Here is a 22,006-nt window from a genome sequence, read left to right as displayed (position 1 = left end):
AAATATAAAAGCGCCATCTGTGACAAGTAATAAGTAATAAATGCCTAATAGAGTATTTATTTAGTTACGTATTTATATGCAAGTTTACCAGTTTTTCTTGGAACAGACATTGTACTGAATTCTTGATGACGTCTTTCGTATCAAAGGGCAGTGTAGTCATCTTCAGATTTATCTTCTGCAAATATTAAACAGTAGTTACTCTTTAACACAAAAAATAAACAATTACTCTAACCTAAATGCTACAAAAGGGACTGGTATTTATTTCGTAGCATTATTACATTGAGCAAGTTTCATTATTTAGGGATGAATCGCGTCGATTTAAAAGTGGTTTTATTGGGTAACTCAGCTGTAGGAAAAACGAGTCTCGTCGAACGTTTCGTAAATGAAAGGTTTAATGAAGGTCTATCTTACCAAAACGTAAGTACAACCACATACAACGTGGTATATTATACATTACTTTATACAATGTAATAAATTAAATAAATGTTCGAAATTGTTTTCTTTATCTTTTCTTTAATCATTTAACGTAATATGTACAACAAATAAAAACAATTTAGTCTGTATATCCAATTTCTCTAGAGATATCAGATTATAAAGAACTATTATTCTTGTTTGTCAATTGTACAATTCATATTGGAATGACTTAGGGACTATACTGATTTAGGCTGTCTTGTTCCTCTTAGTCCGCGAAGTGGAAGGAATATTGTAAAATAAAGTTATTAAGATTTGCACTGAGAATCATCTAAGAGATGCGTCACAAAACAAATTAACCCAGTTCCAATTTCCTTAGACTATAGGCGCTGCGTTTGCAGCTAAGCAAATGCAAGTCAATGGGAAAAGGCTTATCATGGGGATATGGGATACAGCAGGCAGTGAGAAGTAAGTAATCTTCAAAAATGAAAAATTCAAGAATGTTGATTGTCATAAATTAAATATTTTTAGATATGATGCTATGAGTAGGATATATTACCGTGGTGCGAAGGCTGCTGTTATCTGTTACGATATCACAAAATCAAATACATTTCAAAGAGCAAAATTCTGGATAAGGGAGCTTAGGGAAGTTGAAGAAGGATGTAAAATATACATTTGTGCAACAAAAAATGATATTTTAGAGCATGGTGCAGTTCCATCTCCTAATATAGATGTTGTAAAAACATATACTGCTGGCATCCGAGCTAAATTATTTATAACATCTAGTAAAACTGGAGAAAATGTTGGTAAGGATATATATTATACACTCTCATTAATGTTATAATGTGTGATATTTATGAAGTTAATTTTGTAGGTGAATTGTTTAATGAAATTGCACAAGATTTTATGTCTGATCCAAATAATGTACAAAAAATTGAAGAGGTAATTGATATAAGTAACGAACCCAAAGTAACATATTGTTGTTAATGAATATAACAAAGTCAGTATTAAAAATTACCATAATTTTCTTATTTATCATATTTTATATTATTTTGTACAAGTGAATATCACGAATATAAATTAATGTGCAGTATATTATAACTCAACACATTATTATATGTAAATGTAAGGAAAATTTTCATGTTTGTTGATTATTTTTAATATATATACTTTATATTTTACATTTCTTTATGTTCCTTATTTCTTTCCTGATACGTGCATGATCACATTCATTTAGATATATTGTAGAATAAAAGTGTGCTTTCTCATTTTTAATTATTACAATTTAAATGCAAAATTTGTGATAAAAAAACTACAGTATGTCTTTCTATTAATAATTAAAATATAAATGCAATTATATTTTCATTTTGTATTCTTCTATGTCATGAGTAAAATTCAATGTAACATAAATACTCATTCTCTTTGAAATCTGAAAAGTAATAAGAATAGGTGAAGGTAGTAGAAATAGAAAAAGTAATAAAATATATTATAACAAATACGATGTGATTATAAAAAAAGTTTAAAAAAATTTTCTTATTCATTAATATATTATATTACTGATGAAAGATTAACATGCAATATTTATGATAAAATTACTACCAAATACATACGAAATTAACTTCTATCTCAATTTTCTTTCTATTTTGATTCTATGGTAGTATCATTTGACAAAATATTAACCATGATTTATATTTATAAATGTATCTTTCACAACATTATGGTGGCAAAACCGCAATACAAATTTCTTTAACTTTTTCGTAAACACCAAAAAATACGAATCCGCTAATAGTAAAACCACACACTCTTGGTACAAAGCCTGCAAAAAGTCTGAAAATGTTTATCGATTATTGTGTTTGTAAGATAACAAATAGAATTGAATATTTAAGAGACAAGCTTGTTCTGTACCCTTTAAAACCATGATCGTGGTAAACCTTACTTAACATCGCGGATATTTTTATTTCATCTTTTCCTACCGTTACATTCGACAACATTATTCTAGTTTTTGCAACGTCTAAAGGTGTCGTTAGGGCCGCAGATATAGCAACTGTAAAAATCAATGTTCGTAATAATAAAATATATAAAGTTAATGCATGCCCGTGATTTAATTAACTTTTTTTATTTTTCTACCTGACGCCGATCCGCAGATAGCACCCTCCATAGGCGTGCACTCACGTTTCATGTGTTTTTTCCAATAAAGTTTAAAATATTCCCAGAGTGGCATTTGAATTAAACCGAACGGTAAATCTCTAATCACAGTACTTCCGTAACCACGATATAAAGCTCTCAAAGGTAATTTGTGGGCATCGCTTAAAAATGCTTGTCTCCTTTGTTTTACTACTTCTACTGGGACTCGAATAAGACATGCAACCTATTAGTAACATCTCAGCATTACAAAGCTGTTTGTAATTGTATATTTAGAGGTAAAAAGGATCGTTCATACATTGTATATTGATTATATTAGGGGTGTGCAAGTATTCGAAATCGTGAGCTTGACCTGATCCGAACCTGAAATACCGAGTACCCACACACCCTTAAATTGTATATATTGATTATTATTATTATTATTGTTGTTATTATTTACATATAACATTAATAAGATATAAATTACCATTTCTCCGACTGACGCGGCAGTCATATGTATAAACACGTGATATTGTTCAGGTATTTGAGGTTGAAACATTATTTTTAAAGTTTCATAAGTTATAAAAAATAACGAAGCTGCAAGGAATATTTTTATCAATATTATTTTTATTTTTAAAATGTATTAAAGGACAAATTGTTATCTTAAGTTTACCTGATGGTGCGGATCCTATCATTACGGGGCCTAAACCCTTATACAATTGTCTAAAACCACCAGATTTTAAGAAACCATGTTGACTTTGTAATCGCGTTTTAAGAGTATCCAAAGGAAATGATATAAAATCGCACATGGTTCCTGCGAGAGCACCTGACTATCGTCGATTAAATATTATTTTTCTTACAATTGCATGTGTAGATGTTGACTTAAAAATCTGACTGCTCTTAGATTATATATATTGGATATACAATATATATATTAAAAATATGTATATCATAAAAATATAACTTTTAGTTGCAAAAATATCCATGAATTGTTAACCGTAAATTCATAAATAAATGTTATAAAATAATATTATATACGTTAATTTTTAAGAAAATATAATTTTTTTAAAAATTGGCGCTATTTACTATATTTGTTATTTTTAAGTAAATAAATTATAAAAACTTTTTTAAAAAGATTGAAACGATATTAACATTAATACAAATTTATATAAAATGATATAAATATATAATTAAAAATGATATAAATAATATAATTTTTTATAATAATGTAAAGAATTGCCACGTGTATTAATGATAATAGAGGCATGCATGTTATTTGATCATATACTCATTACACAATAATTTACTTACGATTAACGAAGTAATGAAAACGTGTTTCGCACCTGTGGTGGCTGCTGGATTACTTTCTTGTAACATTTTCGATTAGTATAATTTTTGATTTTCTTTACTGTATTAACATTATCGAATAGAGATAGTAAAATTTAAAAAAATAATTAAATGTTTAATATTATTATGTTTCGTTTCGTTTAATTAATAATTAAAAAGTCATCGTGTGATAGTTTAACCATCGTAGAATATTTGTTAAATGAAGGAAAGCGATCAGAGATACCTATTTTAGAAATTTAACATTTTGTATCCGTGAAGTAGCGGTATGAAATGAAAATACCACATGGACATTATTGCGTAATGACCACTTCACAAGTTAATCATTGTCTACTTTCGCTACAATCTCTGATTCTACTGTGATAGTCTGCTAGGTGAACCTAACCTTATCTCATGTATGTCAAAATTCTGTGTCACCAAGGTTAGGAAGAAGCTTTTGTTTTGAAAACAGTTTTCCACTAGGAAGAATAGATGAAGATGCATGACACAAAATTACTAGATACAATGCATATATATAGAAAATTAACGCAATTACGTCATGAAATCCGTTTCATGCTGTATGAAGAAATTCTTGGCTTTTGTATTTGCTATGTTCCGATTAGTTAGGAGCGCGAATGAAATTACTGAAAAATGATCGACTTGATGTTTTAGATACTGTTAAAGTGTTCACATAACCTTGAATTTCATTGATCACCCCTTTGGGCGGGAATCTCGAAACATTTATATTATCATTTGATTGTCTATAAAAATGTCACAAAATATTTTGAAAAGCAGCGTGGAAACAGCTTCGTTCAATATTGTATTTCAGGTATATATAATAACACAACACTATTAAAACTTAAGTATTTAATAGCACAAAACATCATTCTCTATCTATGAGAAAAATTATATCATGTATATAAATACAAATTCTACTGCTATTATTCATGATTATAATACCTTTATTTGCTTATATTTAAAACAATTATATTGTTTTCATTAATATCTGATAGCTTCTAACATGTCAATAAGCTAAGATATATATGAGAAAAATAATTATAATCAACTTCTTTTTAGATATTATGCAGAGGAGTCACTTTTATTTTAAATGCTTTCGTTGTTCGGTACGTGGGTCAAGCTGTTTTAGGAGTCATAAATGTGAGACTACTATTATTGGAATCAATGATTTTGTTTCTGTCTCGAGAACCATTTATGAAAGCATGTTTAACCAATACAGCAGAACATAATTGGGCTCAAGTTGTAAATTTATTATGGATGACGTTCGTTTCTAAAAGTGATTAGTTATAATATAAATGAAATCTACATAAATACTTAGATGGTAAATATTTTTTCAGGGTTCCTATATGTTTTTTAATGTCCCTACTGTTTGGATATATTTGGCTTTCTGTTTTAACAACATCTGAGGCATTACCATCATATTATACATTTGCAGTTTGGGCAGTTGCCTTGTCTTGTATTATTGAATTATCATCTTTAATCGTTCAACTGGTTGCTAGTGCATTTTTATTTGTTAGGTTGAAAGTAAGATTTTGAATTAAAGATAGTATGGGAAATTGTACTTATAATTAGTTATTGAATTTTTTTAGATTATACTTGATTCTATCATGATTGCTATTCGTACTATAACATTTGTTCCATTGATACTCCAAAATCCAGAGAATGCATTGTTAGCATTTGGTGTAGCTCAACTAGTTGCAGCAATATTTTATACTGCTAGTCACTATTTATACTTTCATTATTATATTAAAAAGCTTAACAAGTGTAAGCTAAAGAGGCGTATGTCATTAAAAGACAGTACTGACGAGTATGTTGTGAAAGAATTTCCTTTCAAAACAGTGAAGGACTTTTTGCCTGGGCAATTGACAAACAAAGTATGTATTAAGATGGATCTTTTGTGTATTATGTATACAGACTGTCATTTTTAGGAATCATATCTAGATAAAAAGTTGACTATTCTTACATGGAGTTTCTTTAGACAAGGAATTCTAAAGCAAATTTTAACAGAAGGAGAAAGGCTAATTATGACAGTAATGCCAGTATTAACATTTACTGAACAGGTATTTAATCAGTTATAATAAGTATTTATATATGAGTTCATTAAATTAATTTTTTTCTATTTGATTTTATTTTCATATGTTTAAAGGGAACATACGAAATTATAAATAATTTAGGTTCTTTAGCAGCAAGGTTTATTTTCCGTCCAATAGAAGAAAGTGGATATTTCTATTTTACTCAAATGGTAAAACGAGACAAACCAGTTAATGACCAAAATCCTGTAGGTATTATATGAAACATTTTTCATGTATTCATATACTACAAATTATTAAAAATAAGTTTCCTTTAAAGGTAAAAATACAAGAAAGTGTAAATGTGCTTACACATTTATGTTCAGCTGTTATGTCGATTGGGTTAGTTGTTTTAGTGTTTGGACAGTCATATTCAAGCACACTTTTATGGTTATATGGCGGTGCTAAATTAATTTCGCATCTGCCAGTACTCTTAATGCGAGCACATTGTCTAGCTATCCTCCTTTTGGGAATAAATGGAGTAACAGAATGTTACAGCAATGCAACGGCCGATAGTGCGACTATAAATAAGAGCAATTTGATTATGATTTACGAATCGATCGCATTTCTGTGTGCATCCTATTTATTTGCTATTTGGTTTGGACCAGTTGGTTTCATTCTTGGAAACTGTGTAAACATGAGTTTAAGAATTGTGCATTCTACAAGGTTTATCAATAAAAGATACAAAGATACAATGTACCGTCCATTACGTGGATTAGTGCCAAAGCCTATGTTTTCTGCTTCTCTTCTAATAGCAGCATTGATCACTAATGTCTCTCATGTAATGGAGTAATACTTTTCATTATTCCATATATTAATAGAAAATCTAGTATTACAGTTTGAAATTTTTATGTTTCAGGCTTACTTTTTTCCAGATGAAAAATTATTGCATTTAATTATTGGAGTGATAATGTTTATGATAGTACTTGTCTCTTGGATATATGAACACCATGATTTAATTAGACTTGGTACAAACAAATGGTATGAAAGAAGTAACAGACACAAGAAAAGTGACTGACCTTAGATATGTTTTAATGGTGATTTATTGATATTTACCTACAAACTATCTACAAAGGTGCTATAACGAACTCTTATAAGTCTTGTAAAATTTAATAATCATGTATTTTCTATACTGTTACAATCAGAATCAAGTACAAGTTCTACTATCTCATGAGGATGTGTTAAAAAGTCACTTATATATTTAAAGTTTATATATAATTAACAAAATAACAAACATAATGGAGCTTAGTTTACATACAAACAATATTATTCATTTATATAACAAAACTATTTTACATAGAAATATCCTTATAAATGGCACCTACTATTGCACCTTGGCGTTGTATAAGGCATTTCCTACAAAATAATTTATAATGTTTTTAATATTAATTTAGTGCTAGTTTAAAGATTAATTAAAGACATGTTGAGTTTCAAAGTTGTTTAATAAATTTGTTGATTAATAATTTTGTATCTTAATTTTAACAGTATAAAACAAAACAAAATCAATAAAAAAAACATTACTTGCTATCATTTTGAAGAGAAATAACTGGAGTTGGTGATTTAGGTTCTAGCTTTGCAACTTGATCTGCAATAGCTGCAATTATTCCTGCACTATCAGTAGATGCATTTCCTTTGGCTGAAAATATTTGTTTTATTCTTATTCTTCCAGATAATGTTTAGCGTACAATGTAAATAAAATTAGCTAGAAATACCTCCTAAACATAATCCGGCATGATCAGCCAAGATGCAGCCAATAATACCTTCAGTATTATTACTATTTAAAAATATTAAATTCAATTAATAATTTGTTAATTTTTACATTTTAAATGTATTTTATAATAAATTTTTTAAATGTATTGTTATATCAATAGACACAAAAATTAACAGAATTCCTCATATTGTATCACAATTTAAGTTAGTAAGTATAAAGGTTATATTTAGTTTTACAGTAATATGAATATGAAATAATGGTATATGAATATTAAATGTTAATGAGAATACTGCATTGTGCAAAATATTTGTATCACTAGCACTAAAACAAACATCAATTTAGATAACCGCTTTGTCATATATGAGATATATGATGAAGATATATGAAAAAATTCTTGTATAAAACTTACACGTCATCTAATGTTTTTTCTAAATTCTTTTCCATTTCAAGGAATTAAATTACAAAACGCGCTCGTTAAAAAATAATTTGCATTAATTAGTTGTTCGTTAAAAAGAATTTATTGTTTTGACGTTTATCATAATTACACAGTTTTGTATACGTTCGCAAGTCGGAATACTCAGAACTGCAACAAGTTTAATTGAATGATTCGATATATCGCAATCGTCACACATTCTGTATCGATTACCATTTCTAGATGGTGTTACAAAAAACAGTATTCTTGTAAAATACATTTATTACATTTATTCTGAAAAAAATTGTACTACATAAAAATTTACAAAATATACTTTTACAAGTAAATAACAACGTGTAAGAATTTTATTATTATAATAAGTTGTTTTGTTACAAATGCATAAAAATTGTTACTCATCGAATGTAAATCACATGTTTCATAAGCAAGTAGATAATTTCTCATATCATTATAAAATAATACTTTTATATGATATTTAATTTCGATAAAGGAAAATAAAATATGAATTATATCGAATAATATATCGTAATCTATTATAATTTAATATAATTATTATCTTTATTATAGAATATTAAAATGTAAGTAAACAAATTTCTTTAAAAAAAGAATGTTTTTGTAACGTATGTGTTCGTCACCCTGTATAAATAATATCACATCGTAAGCGAATTGGACGACGTGACTGGTACAGTGACAATCATGGCTGGTAAGTGTCAAGATCTGCTTTGTCTATTTTCATTTATTTTAAAAATAGATTTACAATAATTAAAAAAAATGAAAAACGCGCTTACACTGTAATTTATTGTTTTAATTTCACCTTTTTATATTCTATTGAAAGAAAATGTTCCATCATTTATTACAATATGAAATTTGCATAATATTATGCATGTATTACCCTAATTTAAGAAATCACCGGAAGAACAATCTTTTCAAATTTCATTTTTCTATGTTATTTTTTTATGCCAATACATGAGAATCTTAAATTAGTCATTTCTATATATAAAGTCAAATAAATTTATTTTAAATAAAGAATGCTATGTGACATTGCTTATAATTTTATGACACCTGTTACATTTGACAACTACATTGCATGAATATTTTTTACGCATTCTCTTGTTTAAAATGCCACGACAGTTGAAGAAAGAAAATTAAACGAAAATTGCTTGACAACTATCATTTGATTTTTGATGAAGTATAATTTCGATAATTAGTAATTGAGTAATATGTAAATAAATTTTAACTAAAGCAATTATATGAATGAAGAATTGAATATTTGAAAAGAAGTTTGATATTATATGCTACATACTAAATATTTATTTTATAGAAAGTATATGATTGTTTTATAATTTTGTATATATTTTAATTTCAAAATCAATATTTTCTATTTCAGGAAATAAATATCTTTATTCAATGCAATTTTAATATGGTAAATTATTTTCAGACGAAAATCCATATAATCATTTAATGAAGTCCATTAAAATTGGACTTAAGGAATATAAGTATTTTGATATTACTAATATTGGAAAAAAATATGGTATGTATCAATAAATTGTTAAACACATCATTTCATATAAAAGAATTACAATTTTTTAAGATGGATATTTTTACAGACAGATTACCTTTCTCGATTAGAGTACTCTTGGAAAGTGCAATCAGAAATTGTGATAATTTCCAGGTAAAGAAATCTGATGTTGAAAAGATTTCAGACTGGGAACATAATCAGGCTCTTGAAGAAGGAGCAGAAGTGGCTTTTAAACCAGCTAGGGTAATATTACAGGTAAATAGTTTTGTAAAAGAACTTTTATGTGTTTATGATTTTGTTAGTGATCTAAGTTCTATTTTAAATAGGACTTTACTGGAGTGCCAGCAGTTGTGGATTTTGCAGCTATGAGAGATGCTGTGAAAAGGCTAAGATCTGATCCAAAGAAAATAAATCCCATTTGTCCATCTGATCTTGTTATTGATCATTCTATACAAGTTGACTTTATTAGAAGGTAAATAAATAGTTTTGCTACATATTTAATTTGACAAAAAGGTAAAGTGTAAAGTGTGTACTTATCAAATCAAAAAGATAATTTCGTATTTTTATGTAACATGATTACATAATAAGGCCAACTCTAAATCTATTTTTGTTTCTTTTTTCTTTTAAAATCAATATGAACGATATTATACAAATATTTAAAATAGTGATAATAGCTTTATATTGGGTAATAAAGATAACATAGCTCTGATAACAGTGATTTTTTCCAGCAAAGATGCCTTGAAAAAAAATGAAGATCTCGAATTCGAAAGAAACAAGGAACGATTTATGTTTTTAAAATGGGGTGCCAAAGCATTTCAAAATATGTTAATCGTACCTCCAGGAAGTGGAATAGTACATCAAGTAAATTTGGAATACCTAGCCAGAGTTGTATTTGATACGGATAATATGTTGTACCCCGATAGCGTAGTTGGGACAGATTCCCATACAACTATGATCAATGGTCTCGGTGTACTTGGATGGGGTGTTGGAGGAATTGAGGCTGAGGCCGTTATGTTAGGCCAGGCGATATCAATGATAGTACCAAAAGTAGTGGGATATAGATTAGAGGGAGTTTTGAATCAATATGCGACTTCAACAGATCTTGTTCTTACAATTACTAAGGTAGCAGAAAATTTCCTAGTTTTAAAAAAATATTTGTGAACCTAATGATACAAAAGATTTATAATTTATTTATATAATAATAATTTATTTATTTATATAATTGCAGCACCTTCGTCAGATTGGAGTTGTTGGAAAATTTGTAGAATTCTTCGGTCCAGGCGTTTCTCAATTGAGTATTGCAGATCGCGCAACAATCTCGAACATGTGCCCAGAATACGGTGCAACAGTTGGATTCTTCCCTATTGACCAGCAGAGTTTAGCATACTTAAAACAAACAGGTATACAAAATATAAGAAGAATATTAAAATTGACAATAACACCTCTACAATGCAATTCATGTATAAAATTCTTTTATAGGACGAACTGACGAACATATTAATATGATAGAGAAATATCTTACTAGTGTACGCATGTTAAGGAACTATGACGACCCAAACCAAGATCCGGTTTTCTCAGAGATAGTCAGTTTGGATTTAGCAAGTGTTGTATCTAGCGTTAGTGGCCCTAAGAGGCCTCACGATCGAGTGTCTGTCGTAGATATGAAGGCAGACTTCAGGAAGTGCCTTACTAATAAGGTAGGATTTTTAAGTTATCATAACATTCTTACCATAGAATGCTATTGTGCCAATTTATTAACATCCGTTGTGCAGGATATTTGATTGTGTAGTAACATGCAATAGCGATGATTGTTCAGTACTCGTATGGGACAAACAAAACCCAGTGACGATCAATTATTAGCGTCAAACAGGATCACGTTTATCTCATGCTGTACTTAGAAGTATGTGCATCTTTCTGCGTCTTTCCAAGCGCGTCGTTCTGCGTGCTATTTCGAAGCGTGATGTGTGCTTGCTAAAGTTTCCCAGTGGAGAAAGGCGAAAGAATCCTAGGTAACTACTGCTGTGATATGAATCTCTTAGGGCGACACATCACAGCAAGAGTCCCTTCGGATCCTTTCATCTAAAAGACGATTATCTGTGGCGTGTATATGAGTTCACAAAGCGCGATTTTGAAATATTTGGAGAGAGATCCTGTTACCTTGTACCTTGGTATATTATCATTATGCTTCACCATATTACATGAAGGTATGTCTCGTATATCTTACCTTGCTGGTCTAGCTTTATGGTTTTTCGATTCACCATATAAATAGATCACCAAGGAAAAATAAACGAGACGATTTGGTAAAAATGTTGAAGCTGGACGAACACACTTGTGGATGAAGAATCTCGCTATTGAAGACGAGTATTTCGATCTAGTCACGATTTCTCTGCAACGTAATACTAGATGAATACTTCGTCCCTAATAACGAGAGTATACGTTACGTAAATACTTCTTAATAACGATTGGAGAACGGAGACGGACACTGGATGAATCTTACCCGGTGAGGCTTCTTTCCCAACCACACCGGACCAGATTTCATCCGATAGCAGTCTCCATATTGTTCTTCAAACATGTAGGATGTTTCTTCGGCCTAACTTCTTTAACTGGTACGAATGTTATACTGTGAGATGAATACGAGCAAAATGACTATACCGATCGTCAATGAATCTTAAGGTTAATAACAGATCACTAATAGTTCAAGAACAGTTTATCACAAAGACGAAGCAGTAACGATTTTAACTCCCCCAATATGCAGTATGTTTTACGAAGATCAATTTTTGTTCGAAATTGAAGTTAAAGTCACTAGACAGCTAAAGCACTGTCGACTTCGTTTACGATGACTGACCGTCCGCACTTGTTAACCGCACACTGTTAACTTTTACGCTCGTCTGTCTCATTTATATACTTCCTGGAGGTACCCCCCACCCTCCTTCCTTAAGCAATGCCGGCCATCCACACCAACCTGGTGAACATTCCATGAACTTTCTATACCTTCCTCAGGTAGCCAAAGATTTTTCGATGAGGTCATTGTGCATACAATGTTTCCCTGTAAACGACTAAAATGAAATCATGTGTTGTTTTTAGGAATAACATAGAAATATTGGCAAAAACAAATTTTATAGTTCTATGGTTATTATTTAGTGTAAAATGAATATAATTATAACTACTGAGTTGATTAATTTAGTCGTTTGTTGAACAATAAGAAAAAAGTATTTGGTAAATTATTTATAAGTAGATTGTAGATTTTTATGCATTTATACGAAAGCTGAAAGTGAAAAACTACACTCAATGTAGGTAATATAAAAATCCAAAGTACTGTGCTTGTTATAATAGTTGGTAGATAAAATAATTTTCTACTGAGATTTTATTTTTTTAATTATATTTTTAGAAATATGAATTTGCACAGAAATCCGTAGTCAATTCACAAGATAAATAGTTCTTAATAAATGTTTTCAATGGATGATTTTAGAAGAAAAAGTTATAAGACAGCGTTATCTTTTTTCAAATCGTGCAATATTTACATGAACAACCTACATTTATTGCTAGCTTGAAAATGAGTTACGTTTATGTACATGAGTTAGTCATTGTATGCTTTAGATTATTATATGTTAATGGTTGACCATCGCGATATAAATATTGGTCAAAAGCAGTAACGATAATCGTGCGAACGTGATGAAGCAACAACAAGCTCGCATGATTTTAAAAACAAGGGACCGATCGATTTCTATTGAAAGATGTTCAACATCGGAATCGCATTACTATGCTATCACAGTAAGGACATTTGCTGAAAACTCATCCACGTGAATCATAGAGAGCTGACTGTTCATCCGTGTCATGAAATTCAACGCCCTTTTGTCGTCGGATTTTTGACTTGGCCATGATGGATACGGCCCAAGAACTATACCGTTTCTTTCTGAAAGAACCCTAAGAAATTACGAGTATTAATATCAATCGAAGACTTAATCCACGAGTATCAGTATCAAACGATTTTCAAATAAAAAGAAAAGGGAAAATTAAAGAACTAAAATTGAGAAGAGAATAGGATAATTAGAATTTCTCAAATATATGTACTTAGAGATTTTCAAGTTACAAATGAAATTGATAAATTTATTTAAAAGCAAAAGTTGATTTATATTTGAAAATATTATGTCTTTTATAGAGCCTTGATTGGGTAACATAATACAATTTTTTAAAAATATAATTTTATATATATTATTCTTAAAAAGAAAGAAGTCAGATATCAAATTAGAATATCTTTGTCATTGAGAGGCTGTAAAGAATTTACATATGTACGACTGATGATAATGTTATAACAATTGCAACCGCAACCGATCTCCGTATGTAAAAAATATTTTATACGTACCGATGATCGATCGATCTTGAATTTCGCGGAGAGCACGGGCGACTGTTTTCGATGAGGCTACGAACGACGTGCAACCTCGCTGAAATTGCTGATACAACATCCATTCATTTTGCAAAGCTCACGCATTTTGTTGCATACCACCGTCTTATGTACAGATATTCGCCGTGCCTTATATTGCAAACGATTGGTCTTGTTCTCTCTATTGAAATTATTTCTGTAAAATCCTTTTCTATCATATGTATAGCAATTGAAGAGTTTGTAGCAATAAGAAGACAGCCTTAGTATTTAAATTGTATTTATTGGAAGAGAAGAAGAAGTACGGGTATAGGTATAGGTATAGGAGCATTTTATATTTAAAAATTCTGTATTTTCAAAAATGCGAAAGTTCGTTATTATGAATTTATAGCATGTTTGAAAGAGTAAAACTATTCTGAGTTTATGTTAGCATTTTTTAAAGAGTGATTTGATTTTGATTAATTTTTTATTGGTGTGCTCAAGTTATTTAGTACTGAAGCTGTTTCTTTACTGCAGTTCCTTCAGATAAAAAATAAAATTTCTAATATCTGAGGAATTTTATACAAACTTTGTTTACATTTTTTTTTTTTTTCTTATAATAACATATATCATATTATAGAAAATTCATATTATTTTGAAACTCATATTGTAGAAAATACTTTCTAGTAGAGATTAGATTTTAGATTTTGGGTCCTAGGTTTCGTGAACCTATAGGTAATTGCTTTGCAATTAAAAGGACGGAGAAAGTAAGTGCTTCGCCCGTGTAGAATTTATGGAAGTAATCCCTAAATGCAAGGGAAAGCTCGGGCGATAACGTTTCCGGTAATGGTCGAAAACGGTGCGTATTCTATGCTGAAGAGCCTTCAAAAATTTAGGTATCGACAATGCGTTTACTATTCCCAAGTTCCAAAACTGATTACAATGACCTTAACAGCCTCGGTAAACGGAGACATCGTTAAGGATATTCGAACAGTTGTGTTTCCGAAGGAAAATGTCACTATTGATCTTCGGTTTACTGTTCTGTGAATTTATGGAATTTTATTACATTGGCGAAACTATCATCAATATAACAATATATAGGGTGTGTTTAAAAAATTGAACAAAAATTTATGTATATGTATACATATATAGATATTGTCTAAAGTTTTATTAATTATAATTTAATTTAAGATTCACATTATAATTGTTATTGGAGTGATGTTCGTACCAAATGTATGAACATTTTATAATGATACTTTATATAAGTAGACTATTTAATTTTGTGATTATTGATTGAACATGTGATTGAACATGTGATTATATACATTTATTTACTTGCTTCGATGCCCAATCTCTTGAATTTATACTAAAATTTTAGCTCACTATTCATGGAACATCCTATTTATTTATAAATGTGTAAAATAAATAATTACATACGAATGAAATAAAAATAAAGCTTCATATGTTAGACATTGAATGTCGAAACAGTTGGAGACCTGCCGTTTTGCGATATAAGATTGCGTCTTCAGCAAATCACCGGACAATGAATTCTACGTGCAATCATGCTCGTAGGTCATCAAACTTTCGTGTATTGATGTACGAAAGGATTTAGATTCCCATTCCTTGAAGCAATCTATGATTCGAACAAATGATTTTTCATTTTTATATTTTCATATAAACTTTTCTAAACCTATCTATAAAAATTAATTGTTTATGTATGCTATACTTTTATATATATATATATTTTTTTATTTTATATCTCAATCTTGTTTTATTGAATAGTGGAAAAGCATATTACTAGAAAAGTATTTTTATTTTCAGGTAGGATTCAAAGGATATGGTTTAAGCCCTGAGAAAGTAGATACCGTAGGTATGTTTGAGTATGGAGGGAAAGACTACAAATTAAGACATGGTTCGGTGGTCATTGCTGCCATTACTAGTTGTACTAATACTAGCAACCCCAGTGTCATGCTTGGAGCAGGTAATTTCTTTTACAAAATATTTTCACCTTGACCTTTATTTATTACCCATTGAAACTTAAAAGACAATTTACGTTCTTAGACAATGATTTACAACTTGGAAAGCGCGGACTGTTGCCAGGGGAAGCGCTAAAATTTTGTATTAAAATATTATTTTTAATATCTAGAAATAAATAAAACTTCATATCGTAACGCACGTATATGTTATAGCACAACCTTATTCTTGAATAATAACATTATTCTGTTAATTGTAGTTTTCAGTTTTTTTTTTTTTTGTAACAGAGTTTTTATTATTTAATGTCTATATTATTATTGTCTATATTATCATATCTATTAAAAAAATAAAAGATAGGCGGGCACGGAAGAAGGTTTTATCGGGGTGGTGTAGTAGCATAAAAGTTGAGAACCGCTGTTCTAAGATATAATATCAAAATGATTAAAATTTCATATTTAAAAATTGAATATATTTAGTAGAATAGAATTTTATAACCTTAGGTCTACTTGCAAAAAATGCTGTTGAAGCTGGTTTATGCGTTGCGCCTTATATTAAAACATCATTGTCTCCGGGATCTGGAGTCGTTACTTATTATTTGGAGGAAAGTGGAGTGATTCCATATTTAACAAAATTAGGATTTGATGTTGTCGGTTACGGATGCATGACCTGTATCGGCAATAGCGGTCCTCTTCCAGATGCTATTGTTGAAACTATTGAAAAGGTAATAATATATTAAATGTCCTCAATTCCTGTACCACGTAAATAATTTCTATCTCTTCTAATTGTTTGTTTGTTTTACTTAAATAGAACGCACTTGTATGTTGTGGTATATTGTCCGGTAATCGAAATTTCGAAGGCAGAATTCACCCACACACACGAGCAAATTACCTAGCATCACCGCTGTTGGTAATTGCTTATGCCATTGCTGGAACGGTAGATATAGACTTTGAAAAGGAACCACTTGGTAAATGAATGATTTAATTAATTTGATGGTCTTTGAAAAGTTTCATAATAATGCTCATAATATTCAGGTCGTCGAGCGGATGGCACTCCCATATACCTGCAAGATATTTGGCCTACTAGATCAGAAATTCAAGCTGTCGAGCAAAAATTCGTAATTCCGGCAATGTTTACAGAAGTTTATAGTAAAATTAAACAGGGTAGCTCTAGCTGGGCAAGTTTGCTAGCTCCAGATTCTACATTATATCCATGGGATGAAAGTTCTACCTACATAAAGAGTCCACCATACTTCGAAAATTTGCAAAAGGTGAATATTATATTATAAAGATCATCCCACAGTTTAGTGTACAAACTTTGCTGCCAATATGTTTTATAAATAAAAATAAGACTACAACAAGTCATGTAGCAAAAGGTCCATAAATTCATGTTTCAGCCCGTATCTACATTGGAAGATTATAACAAAAATATGAAACGTAAAGCTATATATGCTTATAAATGTGTATATTTCGTCATGTGTAAGTATCGTCCGCTTTTATCAGTATAAAGTTGATATCGGTGTGTTGTATCGCGATTCGTATAAATATTTGCTACATTCTGAAAATCGAAACGAAACAGTACGTTTACTGTTGAATATTTAAATCGTGCTCAAAAACAGTAAACATATGTGTCTTGTATCAACACAAAAATATTACAAATATTATGTATGTATCCTACCTTATCCTGTATTAAACTAAAAGGAAGAGGATCAATGTTTATTGCATTTCATATTTTTGTCACATTTTAGTTTTATTTTATCTATAGAACACATTGGCAAAGTTTGTTCACTAAATTATGTACCTATATACAACTTCATGAATCTATTAATTTTTAGAGACATGTTATTTTATATTTGATAAGTAAGTTAGGATTAATTGAGATTATTTTTATTGTAATTAGGAATTAACAAAAATCAAACCAATTACCAAAGCACGCGTTCTTCTGAATCTTGGCGATTCTGTTACAACAGATCATATCAGTCCAGCTGGCAGTATTGCACGCAATTCTCCGGCAGCACGATATCTCGCAGGTCGTGGGTACGTATTAAAGTACAAGTAAAGAAGAATAAGGGTAAAGAAGATAAATAAATCTTTTATTTGATCCATTTGTGCCATTTCTGTTTTTAGATTGACACCAAAAGAATTCAATTCTTACGGTTCACGTAGAGGTAACGACGAAGTAATGGCACGAGGTACGTTCGCTAACATTCGTTTGGTAAACAAATTTCTAACAAAAGCTGGACCACGTACAATTTACATTCCTACTAAGGAAGAGGTTTGTAGACATATTAAAATCAAATAAACTAGTCTCTATAATATCTTTGAACATAACTGTATGTTTCTAGATGGATATTTTCGACGCAGCTGAAAAATACGCAAAAGATCAAACACCCTTAATACTTCTTGTCGGCAAAGAATACGGATCTGGATCATCACGAGATTGGGCTGCGAAGGGACCATATCTTCTTGGAATTCGAGCGGTTATAGCTGAGTCATATGAAAGAATACATAGGTAACTATTTATTACAAAATAAATCGAAAAAAATTTTACATTGTAAAGAACCTTCAAAATGTAAAATGTAGGAGAGTACCTTATATACATTTTATTGCCATTACTATTTTCCAGGTCAAATTTGGTAGGTATGGGTATTATTCCACTACAGTACCTACCTGGGCAAACTGCAGAGACCCTAGGATTGACCGGTTATGAAATGTATGATATACCAGTCCCTGAAAATTCTGAACCTGGTCAACTAATTACCATTACTACGGATGATGGTAAAAGGTTTGAAGTAATCCTACGATTCGATACCGAAGTAGATTTAACATATTATAAACACGGTGGTATTCTAAACTATATGATTAGAAAAATGCTTTGATAGGATTATTTCAAGGACCTGTGAAGTATAGATTATCATAAGAAGTTACTTAACGCAATACTTAATTTTGGGTTTGGATTTACAGCATCTAATGTCTGAATGTATCCATATCCTTATTTATAACAAGAGAAGTTAATTGTAACAAAAATAGCTTCTGTATTATGAAATATAAAAGGGCGAAGGAACAAACGCATTAAATAAGTTTGAATAAATATACTTAGTTTTACGTATTACAAGTTCTTTTTTTCAGGTGTTATTAAAATGCGGATAGTTTCGTATATACTTTAGGTTGAAAACTAAAAAATGTTCCTGACGAATTTACGAATGAATTGTATAATTATGCGTGCATTAAATCAAATTCTTTACATTTTATAACGATTATTTAAAAGAAAGAGTTTTGCAGAAATTGATACTTGTTGATATAATAAAGTGTTAATAATTATTGCAGATGTGATGTGCTTTTAATTTACAATTAAATTTGTCAATAATTTAAATAGTAAAATATCTTAATCTATATCAGTCGTATAGTGTTTCTTATTTTATATACACTGCCGTGCATAATTATTTGGACCTTCGGTAGAACCCAATCAAAATATTGATATTTCTATTACATTTTTGACATGATAGAATAATATTCCTCTACTGTTGATTTTTTGTTTCTTGCCATAACTAAGATCAAACGTTGTTTCAATATTAAACAAATACAATTTTAACCCACCTAAAATTTTTGCTCCTTTATTTATAGAAATTAATGTTAACTATTATTTTAATAATTTATTTATTGTTTTTAACTATATATGAAAATTAAATTAAAGAACTTTCTTTGAAGAGTATTTTTTTGCAATAATATTTTTGCAAATAATATGAGTATATATTTGCAACAATTTGGAAGGGTCCAAATATTCCTGCATGTTAGTGTACTTAATATTAGTCGTTAATTTTACGCGATCCAGTTTGAGCCAGTTCTAAACGGTCCTACATATTCATATTTCAGAATTTCTCTGTAATTGGATTTTTTGTACGAATATCCTGAGAAGTTTAGTTCGACTAAATGTTGATCTGTTGCCCCATATAAATGTGTATTATCAAAGCTGAGAGAATAAGTAGGACTGGACATTCTATGAAGATTCATGAAGTAGACCTGTAAAAAATAAAAACATGTTATAAATATAATTTAATGTTATAGTATACGATATATAAACTATATATTATATCGAATATCGTATAAAAAATACGTCAGTACTGACCTGTACATAATTATCTTGTCTTTGATCCCAGAGAACAGCCTTACAATTAAATTTAGTTCCAGTAATCATAGTGTACTGATAGTCTGATGATATACAGTATAAAGTTGCATCTGTTGGTTCTCGCCACGAAGTCACACATGTTCCAGTCCTAGAATAATTATTTTTTGGTAAAAATAATGATGCTATTATTTTAAGATAAGAAATATTTATATTTACCTCAAGTCCCATTTCCGAATATAAGTATCATGTCCACAGGTAAGCAAAGTTTGTGGGCTATCCCAAACCATATCTAATGTCCCTGCATATCTGTTTTTATCTGACTTTAATATATCACATTCGGTATAACTGAAATTATTATGAAACATAAATTTTATATAGACGTTCTCGAAGTTTCAATTTGCGTTTATTTAAATAATAGCTTACTGTTCAAGATCAAATATACGAAGATGAGATTTATTATTACCACCAACAGTACCTATGGCAACCTTTTTATTCGTTGGTTCAACTGAAAGAGAACACACCCACTCTGCAATATTTATCGTTGCTACAGGTACATTTGAGATCCTTTCTTCAAGAGGTGTCCAAATCTAGATATTATTATAATATTATTCAAATGTTAACTCTTTCCAGTCAAAGTCCGGGTATTGCTAGGCATTGAAGTATTGGCGAGATCAATGTCCTCAGAAATTACGACCAGAAAGGATTAATTATATACTTATTGAAGTAATATTTAAAATTATACCTTCACGGTACCATCACTGGAACCTGATATAATAGTTGTAAATGTTTCATCCAATGCATTTACATTTCTAGAATGTGCTTGTTCTATACTAAAGTAAAAATTTATATTTCGGCTATTTTGTGGCTTTGTCCAAAATTGTATACTTCCATCTCTGTAAAAAATGGTATGTATATGAAATAATATTTTATAAGATGTCAGCTTTACTATTATCTTGATTAATACGAAGCCTATTGCTAAATACCTATGGCCTGTAATAATATAATCATTCTTGACAATAAATTTGCAAATATCACTCCTAACATTATCATGAATAAAAATTCGGTTACTATCTTGAAATGGTTCAGTACGTCTAAAACCATACAATTGATTTCCACCACTCCACCACAAAATATCTTTGGTTAATTGAACATGTGGTATAACTTTGGTATTTTGAGAGAAGAGAATTTTCTTCTCGTATTTGCCACATTGCCAATTGTTTGAAACATGCCACTTTATACGTAAACTTAGTAATGACTTGCATCTGTTAAATTGAGATATTGGAACTTTAATAAAATTCTGTTTAATACATAACTTTATTAATATGTTATATTATACTACAATTATAACTTAAATTTATAATTAATAGTAATATAATTAGTAGTAATATCATTAACAACAATTTAATTTATTTCTAAAAAATATAAATGCTTCTTCATTTTATTTGTTATGTTAATTATCAATATAAAATACATAATATAATGTATAATATATATGACATAAATATAAAATATATAATTAACTGTTAGTACTATGGAACAATTGGGAACCACCTGAAGCTTTCTAGATTTCGTATATATGTATGTTAAGATAAAAGCTTCTTGTCTTTTGTATCAACACATATTATGAACTTTGCAACACACAGAATTGTGCAAATAAAATCACCTCACGGACGATAACTAAAAACAGCGACAAAAATAATATGTTATATACAGAAAAAAATATTTAAACGTAACCTATCATACCTTTCGCGAAACTTTTTTGAAGTTTGATTCGTCACAATCGGCTGCTTACTCTTCTTGATCCAAAGTGTTTCTTCTCGTATAATATCATAAAACCGTGTACAAACTTCGCTAAGTCGTACTAAATCAAATGCATGGCAATAATCAAAAATTAAAATCAAAACGTCAGATGGTAAAGTATCTAAACGCCACGCATCTGTCATTTTTATCA

General features: G+C 29.7%; 6 protein-coding genes across 7 annotated transcripts; 3 read left to right on the top strand and 3 right to left on the bottom strand.

Moving 5' to 3' along the window:
* The first annotated feature begins 15 nt into the window (after window positions 1–15).
* LOC139990560 (ras-related protein Rab-24) lies at window positions 16–1,597 on the top strand. Its single transcript, XM_072009963.1, has 4 exons — window positions 16–417; window positions 791–879; window positions 943–1,217; window positions 1,286–1,597. Exons 1-4 carry the CDS (start codon window positions 304–306, stop codon window positions 1,396–1,398), a joined length of 591 nt encoding a protein of 196 aa, XP_071866064.1. The 5' UTR covers window positions 16–303; the 3' UTR covers window positions 1,399–1,597.
* A 487-nt stretch (window positions 1,598–2,084) lies between these two features.
* LOC139990554 (mitochondrial S-adenosylmethionine carrier protein) lies at window positions 2,085–3,986 on the bottom strand. The gene is made up of 6 exons (XM_072009953.1): window positions 3,844–3,986; window positions 3,206–3,362; window positions 3,020–3,129; window positions 2,539–2,779; window positions 2,317–2,455; window positions 2,085–2,238 (listed from the first exon to the last, which is right to left on the bottom strand). The coding sequence occupies exons 1-6, from the start codon at window positions 3,907–3,909 to the stop codon at window positions 2,127–2,129; spliced, it is 825 nt and encodes a 274-aa protein (XP_071866054.1). The 5' UTR covers window positions 3,910–3,986; the 3' UTR covers window positions 2,085–2,126.
* A 316-nt stretch (window positions 3,987–4,302) lies between these two features.
* Window positions 4,303–7,405, top strand: LOC139990541 (man(5)GlcNAc(2)-PP-dolichol translocation protein RFT1). 2 transcript variants are annotated; one of them, XM_072009923.1, is made up of 9 exons: window positions 4,303–4,433; window positions 4,528–4,684; window positions 4,933–5,135; window positions 5,211–5,397; window positions 5,463–5,747; window positions 5,802–5,933; window positions 6,020–6,151; window positions 6,223–6,723; window positions 6,802–7,405. In XM_072009923.1, exons 2-9 carry the CDS (start codon window positions 4,625–4,627, stop codon window positions 6,958–6,960), a joined length of 1,659 nt encoding a protein of 552 aa, XP_071866024.1. In that variant the 5' UTR covers window positions 4,303–4,433; window positions 4,528–4,624; the 3' UTR covers window positions 6,961–7,405. The 2 variants fall into 2 exon arrangements, with proteins under 2 accessions (XP_071866024.1, XP_071866025.1); XM_072009924.1 differs by lacking the exons at window positions 4,303–4,433; window positions 4,528–4,684 and having other exon boundaries at window positions 4,975–5,115.
* On the bottom strand, window positions 7,043–8,265 carry Lamtor5 (Late endosomal/lysosomal adaptor, MAPK and MTOR activator 5). The gene is made up of 4 exons (XM_072009968.1): window positions 8,063–8,265; window positions 7,655–7,716; window positions 7,464–7,578; window positions 7,043–7,298 (listed from the first exon to the last, which is right to left on the bottom strand). The coding sequence occupies exons 1-4, from the start codon at window positions 8,095–8,097 to the stop codon at window positions 7,235–7,237; spliced, it is 276 nt and encodes a 91-aa protein (XP_071866069.1). The 5' UTR covers window positions 8,098–8,265; the 3' UTR covers window positions 7,043–7,234.
* A 457-nt stretch (window positions 8,266–8,722) lies between these two features.
* Window positions 8,723–19,038, top strand: LOC139990531 (cytoplasmic aconitate hydratase). Its single transcript, XM_072009897.1, has 15 exons — window positions 8,723–8,786; window positions 9,522–9,614; window positions 9,691–9,857; window positions 9,929–10,074; window positions 10,331–10,724; window positions 10,831–11,002; window positions 11,082–11,299; window positions 15,781–15,940; window positions 16,434–16,654; window positions 16,741–16,897; window positions 16,965–17,200; window positions 17,830–17,966; window positions 18,057–18,204; window positions 18,275–18,441; window positions 18,556–19,038. Exons 1-15 carry the CDS (start codon window positions 8,780–8,782, stop codon window positions 18,806–18,808), a joined length of 2,676 nt encoding a protein of 891 aa, XP_071865998.1. The 5' UTR covers window positions 8,723–8,779; the 3' UTR covers window positions 18,809–19,038.
* On the bottom strand, window positions 19,009–22,006 carry LOC139990545 (F-box/WD repeat-containing protein 4). Its single transcript, XM_072009937.1, has 7 exons — window positions 21,799–22,006; window positions 21,039–21,317; window positions 20,798–20,948; window positions 20,479–20,642; window positions 20,272–20,400; window positions 20,056–20,203; window positions 19,009–19,949 (listed from the first exon to the last, which is right to left on the bottom strand). The coding sequence occupies exons 1-7, from the start codon at window positions 21,996–21,998 to the stop codon at window positions 19,749–19,751; spliced, it is 1,272 nt and encodes a 423-aa protein (XP_071866038.1). The 5' UTR covers window positions 21,999–22,006; the 3' UTR covers window positions 19,009–19,748.

Source organism: Bombus fervidus, chromosome 9, assembly GCF_041682495.2.
Source record: "Bombus fervidus isolate BK054 chromosome 9, iyBomFerv1, whole genome shotgun sequence".
In the NCBI taxonomy this organism is placed as follows: Eukaryota; Metazoa; Arthropoda; class Insecta; order Hymenoptera; family Apidae; genus Bombus; species Bombus fervidus.
Note: the sequence above shows the minus strand (reverse complement) of the source record. Positions and strands in the feature narration are given on the sequence as shown.